Source organism: Protobothrops mucrosquamatus, unplaced genomic scaffold (genome assembly GCF_001527695.2).
Source record: "Protobothrops mucrosquamatus isolate PMUCROS unplaced genomic scaffold, P.Mucros_1.0 scaffold88, whole genome shotgun sequence".
NCBI classification, from domain to species: domain Eukaryota; kingdom Metazoa; phylum Chordata; class Lepidosauria; order Squamata; family Viperidae; genus Protobothrops; species Protobothrops mucrosquamatus.
In genome coordinates, this window is record NW_015386464.1 from 345,401 (window position 1) to 357,440 (window position 12,040).

At 32.7% G+C, this 12,040-nt stretch overlaps 1 protein-coding gene across 2 annotated transcripts in view; it reads right to left on the bottom strand.

Annotated features, from left to right (window-relative positions):
* Positions 1–404: 404 nt before the first annotated feature.
* Positions 405–12,040, bottom strand: part of GK (glycerol kinase) — a 41,918-nt gene continuing 30,282 nt past the window's right edge. The window contains exons 14-20 of one of the 2 annotated variants that reach the window (XM_015812488.1): positions 11,424–11,520; positions 10,568–10,652; positions 10,151–10,271; positions 8,192–8,335; positions 7,755–7,835; positions 5,466–5,552; positions 405–2,856 (exon numbers count right to left, since the gene is read on the bottom strand). In XM_015812488.1, the coding sequence (XP_015667974.1) occupies positions 2,843–2,856; positions 5,466–5,552; positions 7,755–7,835; positions 8,192–8,335; positions 10,151–10,271; positions 10,568–10,652; positions 11,424–11,520 (629 nt within the window). In that variant the 3' untranslated portion in view covers positions 405–2,842. The remainder of the gene's footprint in view (positions 2,857–5,465; positions 5,553–7,754; positions 7,836–8,191; positions 8,336–10,150; positions 10,272–10,567; positions 10,653–11,423; positions 11,521–12,040) is intronic. The other variant, XM_015812489.1, reaches the window with a different exon arrangement.

Genomic DNA, 12,040 nt, shown 5'->3' on the forward strand with positions numbered 1-12,040 from the left:
GATCCTGATACTAGGTATCCATGATCTAACCTTATAGTTTGGTTTACTTAAAAATGACTTTAATCTTTCCATTATTTAACTAGAAATGTACTTCTGTAGAACTCCACACAAACTTGTTAAAAATGTTAACCATTAAATAATCTAATATATGCCTACTGATAATTCTAGTGCAGTTCAGTTTCAGTGATGTATGATTGGCTGGTGCTAGTAGCATTACCTTGAACTAACTGCTTAGACAGAATGTAGTAATTCAAGTAAACATGATTAACAATAAGCACCATTCTAGCAAATGAAGCATATCTGGTTTCTTGCGATAATACAAGATGCATTATACGGTAGGCTTCCTAAATGTTGAAAGGTTGGGTAAGAAAATATTCAGTTTGACTTTAAAATGTAAACTTTTTATTTTAAGGCCAAAAAATACATTCAAGTTTATGATTCTTAAAGTTGATATTACATTATTTATTACAACAAGCTTCAGTAAAACATTTCCAGAAATGAAGATTTAATTAGCATTTTATTTATGGGTTTCATCGCAAGCATAATTGAGAACAAGACTAAGGACATTTTAAATCACATATATTTCTACAAGTGCAATATTGACAACTTTGCTATTTCACATTTTCAATGTATCTATTTAATAATTCAAATTATATAGAAAAAGATATTCCATTCACAAAAAGTGAGCAGTTCCAACAATTTTGTTTTATAGAAAAAGTGATAGTACATTGTGCAAAATTCCAACTATAATTATAATCTTATCAATTTAATATCCTATATACTTCCATGAATCATATCTGAAGTTACCAATCCCAATACACTATACAAAGCAGGAAACTTAAGCAGGGAGCATAATAAAACAAGCCATCTTTCAGATTAACTTCCAGCTGTATAAAATAGAATTTTAAAAAAATATATTCTTGGCCATAGTATAATGGTATACTTCCTATGTAAGATATTGTCAACAAGTATGGCTATAAACCCAGCTTGCCAAAGAAATATCCAGAAAAGTATTATTTCCTCTGAACATTAAATTTATAGGTGGGAGGAAAGTCTTTTACATTGCCAGAAGTAGGGAAAATGTTGGCTTGCCAAATATGACCTTAAAATATATAAAGCCTGTCTAGAAGTAGAGTTAGTGAATTGACATTTGGAAGCTTAAGTTCATTCATTGTGACATATACCAATACATCGTGATACAAAAGAAAGAATAAGTAGTCTTAGATTCAGCTTATGAAAAAGCTGAAATACTGATTATTAAGACTAGTTTTCAGTTAAAATGCTCAACAATTGCTATAAGTATTCTACATTTCAAACCAAGGCAAAAATCAATTCTACACTTAAGAAAAAGCATTAGTTTAACATTATTTGAATTTCCAATTCTTATTTCCTTACCAATGACATATACAAAATGTAGGAAATAACAGACCCAGAAACCGTTTCACCGTGCACATATTCTTTAGCTGCCAGTGTGTATACATTACAATATTGCTACCTTTCAATATGTTTACACACTGCACTTTGAATCAGGTGAGTTTTATAAGAGCAGCAGATCAATTTTCTATTACCTTTTAATTGTATAATTTTTATGCAGGGAAGAAGCTATGTTAATCTCTCCACAGGCATTTTTTTGTTATACTAGAATAGTCTTGAAGCATCTTCAAATAGTAGCAGCCTAGATTCACTGTATTTTCAACTCCACCTCATTCCAGTAGTGTGCAAAGCAAATCCTGAACCCTACCCTAGAGAAGTCTAACTATGAAAAGAAGAATAGTGTGCACTGAAGATACATTTCAAAGAACATGGAGATTTCTATGAGCTGTTTGACGTTATTTTACCAGATATATCCTCAGTTTGAAAGGGGATCAATCTGCAAGCCAGCAATGTTTGATTTTATTTTAATTCTTAATGAAAATATGAATATTATAAAGTATTGTTCTGACATACATTAGTATTAAACTTTGGGACCTTTAAAAGTTATTTTATTCTTTGGATATCTAAAATATTATATCCAGAAATCATGATTGCCACTGCTTATAATGGTATCCCACTGAGAAGCAAATTTTGGTCCAAACTTTTAAGTAAAATGAAAGATTGAAAAATGTTTGTGATTTTCAACCAAAGCCCATAAATATTATGATTATTTACTAAAGTAAGTGTAGTTATCTGAACTTTTAAAGCTCATATTTAATCTTCATATCCATACACTTGGCAATTTGATTTATATTACAGTATTTCAAATATATAGCTTTCTTGCTATACATACACAGTATATTTTAAATACTAGGTTTAATTTTAAATAAGCTTTCTGAAGTCTACCAGTTTTATTTAGTAGCTTAGAATCCTTAATATGATAACCAATGCATATGAAAAGGAGGAATAAATAACTGTTCTTTCCTTGTTACAAAATATATTACTGATTCTTCAATTCTCAGTGAGGTTCTAATCAGTCGATAAGAAAGATGATTTTTGAAAGTATTGCTATAAGCAATTTCTAAAAAGAAATCACAACTTTACATAAATGTATACAATGAAGTTCCTGAAGTGTACCATTTGGTGGTGTTTTTTTTAAAAAAAAACCGTTAACTTTTTTTATTTCATGTTTCATTTCAAAGTGGACAAAACAAGTGATAGCAGTTACAGAAGTTAACCAAGAGTTCTTTCCACTTTACTTTTTAAGCAGATAGGTAGTTGCAGCTATATTTTGCTTGTTCCTGATTAAATCCCTTTCCTAAATAGTTACTTTGACAGTGAACTGTGTCAAAATAATGCCATTAAAATTGTTAAGAAAGCACCACATTCTTTTGAGATGTTACAGTCTCCTGAAATCCATTAAAATGCCTCATTTGAATTTACCTGAAAGGGGAAAAAAAGGATCATTAATCACATATTTTTTTGTTAAGAGGATAAATATAATACTTAAGATATCTTCTGGGGAAATAATTAACTGAAACTAAATCACCTATCAAATCCTAACAGTGCCAACCTGGGGCATGGATTATATTATCTAACTTATGGAAGCATGAAATTGCATTGTAGAAAACATATGCAATGGCAATTGTTTTACTAAGTAACAACATCACTAGAGGATTTTGAAGTGCTCCTCTAATTGCCTTTTTCCCCATTTCAGTGTAACAAGTTCTCTGCCTACTGGAATAGGAAAAGAGGAAAAAGAGTACTCATATATAAGGCAGTAACTATATAATACAAAGATAATACAAAACAGAATTACTGTGTGTTTTTAGAAGGTAGCCTTAATGTTCTTCATGCAAGGAAATCCAAAATAGGATTTCAAAGTGTACTTCACGTTATGTTTAGGCCTAATAAAAATGGAAGTTATACTTAAATATATAAAGTTAAGTGCTTGAAGTGATTTGTTTTACAGCCTGCATACCACACACACACAGTGCAACTCTATAAAGCACCATTCGCTCAAAAATGGTTTACAGCTTCATAAAACACCATTCCACGTGACTTAAATGCAAAAAATAAACCAGAATACAATAGAGCTGGAAGGGACCTTGGAGGTCTTCTAGTCCAGCCCCCTGCGCAAGCAGGAGAACCTATACAATAAAATCTCCAGTGATGGAGTGCCCATGATTTCTGGAGGCAAGCTGTTCCACTGGTTGATTGTCCTCACTGTCAGAAAGTTAATTCCAGGTTGCTTCTCTCTTTGATCAGTTTCCAACCATTGTTTCTTGTCCTTCCCTCTGGTGCTCTGGTGAACAACATGACTCCCTCCCTCTTCCTTGTGGCAGCCTCTCTATATCTATCCAGAAAATATGTCTAAATATATCTGTCCAGAGAACATATGTTTACTGAAGAACATTACACCTACTCTATATATATAGTGCTTAAATGTTTGAGGATTCTTTTGAATTTTCAATATTTCTGTAGAAATATGACATAAAAGATAACCTTTCTCCACAGAAATCCTAAAATTTGATAAAAAGAACCCAATCAAAACAAATGAATCAAATACACTGTACTTGGTCATTGATTTATTGGGGGAAATGATCCAGGTCATATTTATGCAGAAATACTGAAATTCAAAAGGATTCACAAATTTTTGAGCACCACTGTATTTACATATATGAATTGTAAAGGAGCATATGTAGCAGCAGTACTCAAGAAAAAAAATATTCTGAATTCCCCACTTTATAGTAGAAAGACTTCTTTATTCAGCCACCTCTGTGGCTCATAAAACATTTCTTTTTCTACATTCAAATTTTCTGTTCAAAATGTAATTCAATTGCAGTCTTACATTATTACAGCAAGCTATGGTCTCAGTAGAACTTTCCTAAAACCAAAAAGTCTAGTTCTGAATAAGAATTTCCAGAAAACTCCATCTTGAATATTAGGCCACCTTGAATATTATGATAAAAAAGTGTAAAATAATAATGTAGTTATATGCAGAAACTGACTCCTGCTGTTAAGTTGCTATAAAATCATTCAGGAGCTTCCAGAGAAGCAGCTTGTAAGATTCTTATTATCAGATTTGGGGGATGCAATATTTGAGGAGAGCATGACACAGCAAGCTCAAATTATTTGTAAATTGTAAATAATTAAAAGAACAAATTACCTATTGTTAAAGTTTATTAAAGAATGAAAATAAAATTCTCTTTTATATATAACAATCCATTTGTACAGAGCTGGGGGAAAAAGTTCATTACTTCTGGTAAATATCACCTGAATAAATGTTTCTTGAAATTCCTCTGCCAATAGTATCTATATTATCTGTCCATGTACAAGATTAACTTATATTTTCTGTACATGTTTTAAGCTATGATGAGATACTTCATTCTGCTAAGCATAGTTTTCAATTGTGACCGAGTCAATTAGCTATTCACATTTCTTAACAGTTGAATAGGAAAAGGAAATCTGACAAAATATTAACTATTGTTTTTTCAAATAGAAAAATTATGAAACTTATTATTTTTACATCAAAATAAGCAATGTTTTAGGATACTAATTTTGCCTTAAGTGATGAGTCTCGTGGCATCTAAAGGAAATTAATTTGACAGGGATAACAATCAATTTCAGATGTAAGATCTTACAGTAAATCTTCTAATCTAGAAAAAAATTAAAAATTTACTTATAAAGTCACAAATTCTGATATATATATTTGCAGTTATGTGGTTATAAAACCTCAAAAAAGAAATAATTAGAATGTGTACCTATCATAGCCTATAGAAAATCAAGATTTATTCAGGCACTCCTGCCCACTTTTTAAAATTGATTTGAAATAGTAGAAAAAATTAATAGCAGATTTTTAAAAAATTTCTGCATTTTCTATAGGAACTTTTAAAATAGACTATTAAATTAAAATTATTAAGAGCTAGTGTCATTAAATATTTCTTCATATACAACAATACTAAACACTTTTTTCAAACTGAAAGTATTTAAATCATCTACGTAGCAGTGATTATCTTGTGAAAACAAGACATTTCAAAATATAAACTAACCTGAGATATACTTTGCTCCGATTAACATTAACAGGCTACTCATTATAAAAAAGCCCAAAGGCAGACTACAGAAGATACTAGTTTCACCTGATGTCATCCAGAAGAGAGGTTCCAGTCAAACAAATCAAGAGAGAGATACGTGTAAATTGCACTATTTAAGAATTACATGAAGAAAATTAGAAGAGAGAGAAATTCTGCAAAATGCTACAGATAGTTCAGCATATAGTAATAATTAGAAATAGAACAAACACTGAGGCTTAGATATATTTCAGTCTTGCATCCAGTGTCAATATTTAAGATTATTTAGACAGAAACAATTTGCTACTAATAAAGTAGATAGTACAGAATTTCAAATAAAGCTGATATTAAACATTACGAATAATGCAAGAAGAACGCGCTACGGAAGCTGGAAGAATGAATTCATGTGTGTCTGATTATACACATACAAACTATCTCACACTTATCTTTGTTTTTCAAAAATATTGACTGTGTATGAAGTACCATGTAATGTGGGCACTGCATATCTCTTATCCAATCATGCATTGTGCCTGCTCCACCATACACATTATACTATCAGCAAGTGAAATATACATGTACCAACTGTCTCCAGACTTGAATTGAAAGCATAAAATTGCTATTGTTAACTATAAATGAGCAAATACAGTACTAAAACCATTTATGACAGTCATATCTAGAAATCTCTATAGATTGCAAAGCTGCAGTGTTATATCATTTACCAAGGATCAAGGTTCACTGAATTCATTGCCATTCATTTCAGAGCAGCCGTGTATAGTATTCTGCAGCAAGCAACATGATACTTTCAAATAGCAACAGGCATTTAAACTGCCCTCAGGAAACAGCACTGCATCTAATTAAAAGATTCTCAAGTTTTTACATATTAATTCTCTTCAGACTAATTGTATAGAAATTGTAAATAAGGCTTCTCTCCTTTACATCTTTCTCACCCGACTTATAGTAATGCTTGCTGAATTTAAAAAGAACTTATTTTTTCATAAACAGAACATTTTTAAGCTAAAATAAATTTTGTTTGAAATAAAAAATATATAAATGCATTTCTTGTGCTCGTCATACAGAATATGTGATATTATTCAAATTTGTTCCTGCCTGGGTTGCATTTTCAATGTTTGACTAAGCACAAGATTGTTATAGCTCTGATAAACCCAAAATTGCTAAGATAAGTATTAATTGTATTGTATTTTACTGATTATCATATAATATTTATGTAAAATTGCCAAGACAATTACTATTGGGTGCTATTAATATCGCCATTATAAAAAAGGTTTTTATTGACATTGTATCATTGTATGCAAAGGAGGAACTCCAGTAGTTTCTTGAAACCAGTGAAGCTTTAGTTTTGGCCCAGTCAATAAGTCAACTAGATAATAATTAGAACTTACGAAAATAAACATTATATATCATTGTCCTTTACTAACCTGCCCATATCTTTCCAACAACATAGAAATTACTGCTTTGTATAAGGAAAAATATTGTTATGGATTTTTTGTTCTATTGTTGGAGTTTCTAACTTACATTGCTCAACACTACTGTTAAAAAACACACACACACCCATTTTCTTTCTGCAGTTATTAGGACTTTAAAAAAATGAGTGTCTAATAATCTATTGCCATATCTGAAATCTTTGGTCTAACTGATTCATCATCCTCCTGGCTGGAGGAATTAATATCTTGTTATTTTTGATTTTTTATAAAGGGTTTCAACTGTTCCTGTTTACTGCTTAGATCTGTATTTTTTTTTCAGGCCAATCACTGTGATTGGCTTTGAGAAGACTAAGGCCAGAATAAATTAAATTCATGTGATTATATGAATTTATATACTTAATATGATTAATTCCTGTATTTACACAAGCTGTTTTTGTAACTTTAAAATTAAATTAAATCTTAAAACTTGGTGGCAGGATTTGAGTATATTGCTAGCTGTACTCAAGACTTTAGAAATTTTCATACAACTCAGTGAAAGTTGTAAATGCCAGCAGAAATGTATTCCTCAAATAATTTGAGAGTATATTTCTATACTATCTACTATACTATACTATGCTACTATCTGGTTGTGCATCTATACATAAATTATTGAAAAATAAGTGTACACATTGTTCCATATTTTCAGTTTCTAGGACACTTACTAAAACATGGTTGGATTATAACTACTACCACTATCAATACAAAAATCTATTTTTTTCTATTTGCTACAGTCTATTGTGTATGGAAAAGCAATTTGACTTTTACAAGTAATGCATGAATGATGACTCACTGTTTCCTTGAGGTTCTGATGTCTCCCACCCCATTGATTTCTTAACAGCTTTCTTCCATCTGGTATAACGATATTCACTTTCTAAAATCAAAAACAACATTTTTATCAAAAATTCAAACAATTGTTTTTATTTAACATAAAAGCATTTACTTTGTAATATATGGAAAAGTCTTCTGAAATGCATAGGAATTTTATTAACTGTCAGAAAACCTCAAAATTTAAATAAAAACAAGGAAAGTTTGCAATAGTGGCAAATAAGGAAAGTATCAACCTCCCTCCCCCAATATAATTTTCCTAAGATAGTTCACCATTCAGAGGTAGCACAACTATGCTGACAGAATAAACTATGCTAATTTTATATCAGTATGAATGGACTAGATTTGCATAAACTGAGTGAGTTTAGATAGCAGAGATTAGATCTTAAAAGCCCTTCTTACCCTCTGGATTGATCTGTGGCTCAAAACGTTCACATGTTACTGCTGTGAAGTCATCAGGATGTAAGCTCCAGACTCCCACCCCTTCTGCAGCTCCAGCTGCCATTGCTGCTCCAAGTGCTGTGGTTTCAGGCATAGATGGCTTTACTAATAAGACAGAAATCAAGGTAGCATTTTTATCTAGTCCTTGATAGAACAAAATATATGTAGACAAAATGTGAGCATTTTAAGTATTAAAACAAGTATCTTTTTTTTTCACTTTTACACCTTACTTTATTTTACTTTTCGTTCAATTGACTGAAAAATATTAGTAGCTAGTGAATTAAGGACAAATATGCTTTATACAAAGATGGATTCTTTAATGAAAAAGGAGTCTGCCGATTAATCAGCTGGAATACAGGGAACTAATAACCCAGTGGTTCTCAACCTTTTTAATGCCGCGACCCCAACCGGTCATAAGTCGAGGACTAAACCGGTCGTAAGTCGAGGACTAAACCGGTCGTAAGTCGAGGACTAAACTGGTCGTAAGTCGAGGACTACCCAACCGGTCGTAAGTCGAGGACTTTCCCTGCCTGGGAGCGCCGCGCATGCGTGGTTCCGCCCCCTGCGCCGGCCGAGTCGTAGCTGGCAAGCGGCAGAGATGGAGCAGGCCGACCACCAGCTGGCCCAGCCCAAGGGCCATGGCACCCGCCGGAAAAGGAAAAAAATGGTGGACAAAAAAAATGGACAAAAAAAATGGCGGACAGCCTTGCTTGGTGACCCCTGTGAAATGGTCGATCGACCCCAAATGGGGTCCTGACCCACAGGTTGAGAACCACTGTAATAACCAATGCAAACATATACTTTATCTTAATTGCTATCACAAAGAAACATCATCCTATATATTCACCAATCAGCCCTAGATTATTCCTTTAAACAAGTAATTAAAAAAGACAGTATTCATTGACAAAAAAAACCCTCAAACAAAAAACCTAACTATTTACATAGTCAGAGGAAATATTTTTCAAATTTCAACTGCCAAATGTGGCTAATTACATCCGCCATGTATTTTATCCATTAAATATTGCTTTTGTGTTGTATATCCATACACAAAAGGCACCAAACCAAAACTGCATTACAGTGAAATTACATCTGACATCTTGACAGGTGTTCTTGCAGGTATATCTGTGTGTTTGTATAAGAATCATTAAAAGTTTCATTTAGTGCATATCTTGTCTTTCCTCAAAAGGTCAAAGTGATGCAAAAGAGGTTTGCCTACCATTTTATTTTCATAGCCCAAACTATCTAACGGGTTGGTAAGGATATGCTGCCCATTTAATTTTGCAATTCGGTAAATACTGGAACATGGGTCTCTTAAATCATATTTCAGCTCCTTCACTAATATATGTATCCTTTCCTCCCTCCTATAACTGTATTGCTCAAATGCACTTTCTTAAATTTTTATCCTTAGGTTTTCTAGAACTCAGCAGTAAACTTCCTTACCCTTTAATCCCATTGCAGCATTTTTAAAGGAAGGTGCTAGCAGAGAATTGCCTTTCCATGACAACACTATCAGTGACAGGAAGAGCAATGTAAATCTTCCTTAAATAAACAAGACAAGATGATGTTTTCAACATTTTTCATCCCGATAGAAGAAATTATGATTTTATTATTCCTAAAAGAGGGTTCCTTTTACATGTAGTTACTAAATAACTATTTAACTGAATAACAATTACTCAGAATAAAGCAGGAAGACTAAATTGACAAAAAGAAAACAAAAATTATGAACTGCAGTTTCCTTAGATGACTTTACAAAATAAAAAGGATCTAAAAAGCCTACATTGGCAAGGCTGAAAATCTTGGTATATATGTAATTCCAGAAATATATTTTAATGTAAGTAAATTGAAATACTTTTTTCAAAAGTCATAGTGAACCTTATATATAGCAATTCAAAATAAAATGCAAGGAGACTTTTATCTTACCTACTGGAATACAAAGAATATCAGCCTGGAGTTGCATAAGTATCTTGTTGTTGGTCATTCCTCCATCAACTTGTAACTGACTAAGTGGTATCCCACAGTCTTTATTCATTGCATCCAATATCTAAAACAAACACTTCTTATTAATTTTTTCAATAAAAACTAAAATGTTTTATAGATTACATAGCAAAAAAATAGTTGAAACATTTGGCTTTATGGCATTATAAAAAAATCAGTAAGAGCAAACAAAACATAAAGTAAGAAAAAAATTTAGTTGAAAATTTTATTTTACATTTTGAACTAATATCTCAGAAGGTGAAATAAACACATTTAGACATGGCTGCCTATAGAAATAAAAACAACAGTATTATAAAAAATTTAACTCAAAAATCCTAATAATACAGTACTCATAATCTATACCTCCCGTGTTTGAAAGCAGACAGCTTCTAGTGCAGCAAAGGCAATATGGTTTTTATTTGTAAACTGAGTAAGGCCACAGATAATTCTGCAAACGAAGACAAACGATACTACAGTTAGAAATAAAAGTAGTATTAAAATACAACATACTGTCTCACTGTGATCATGCAAGTAACTGCCTGAAAGAATATATTGGCAATATCTACAGAATCTAACTGAGAATCAATAGTATGTCATTACATATACCTAAGGATGGATCTAAACCAATCACACTAATGGAATGAGATATTAAAATTTGACATACTCCCCTCCCAAGTTTGGGCATTTAATTCTTGCCACTTTTTCTGAGATAATTTGTACTGTGGCCTTGCCAAGGAAAGTGATGTTTGGGAAGAGAATGGTTAGCACCCTTAATTCAGACAAAACATTCACTCCTTAAAATTAATTTTGCCCTATTGTTTGTATGATTTTGGTATATCTACATTTAAACAATATATTGCCATCTATAATTTGGAACAAAGGTCAGCAGATGTATTCAAGAAAATAGCTGTCATAAGGAGTTTTGCCATTCCTCAAATAAATATGGACAAGGAGACATTCTCGGAAATAAAAATGCTTTTGAAGGAGGTAGTTCATGTCAGCTAGAACTACTAGGTCGGCTTCTTTTACATGTGATTTAATATAAATATCTTTTAAAGGAAAACTGGGCACAGGGCTGGGGAATATCAAATGAAGTGAATACAGATGTCAACAATGGTACTTTCCTTTGGCGTAAAGCAGAACATACACTTTCATAAGCCCTGTTTATTAGCAGAACACCAGAAAAGTACTATTTAACATTCAATCAGATAATATTTACCCTCTTGCACTGGGTTCCCAGTATGGTGCATATAATCCTGAAAATGCAGGAACAAAGTAGCAGCCGTAAGACGTGCCCACTTCAGCAGCAAGTTTCTCTAAGATCAATACAAAATAGAAAACTTATCTCTGCAGAGAAATAGTCATTTGAAAGCTAGGAATTGCAAAACAAAATATAAGTAATGTCTAGAATAAATAAGACTGTTGACTGCATTAATATATATACAACAAATATAGAGCCTGGAAGCAAAAGTACAAATTTTATATATGCTATAATCTTCAACAAGTTGGTACTATCTGGATGTGCTGAACTACAATATACCTCCCACAGATCATATATACCGTATTTTCCGGCGTATAAGACGACTTTCTAAACCCTGAAAATCTTCTCAAAAGTCGGGGGTCGTCTTATACGCCCAGTCGTCTTATACGCCCAGTCGTCTTATACGCCGGAAAATACGGGTATTCAGGCAGGCTTCCAGAGTTCGGCTGGCAGGATGCAGGTAACCCCTCCCCCCGTCCTGCCGCCTCCCACCGCACCGCGCCGCTCCGCGTCCCGCGCCTCCGTGTCTCAAGCCTCTGTGGCACAGAACTGCTGGCGTTATGCTTGGGCGGAAG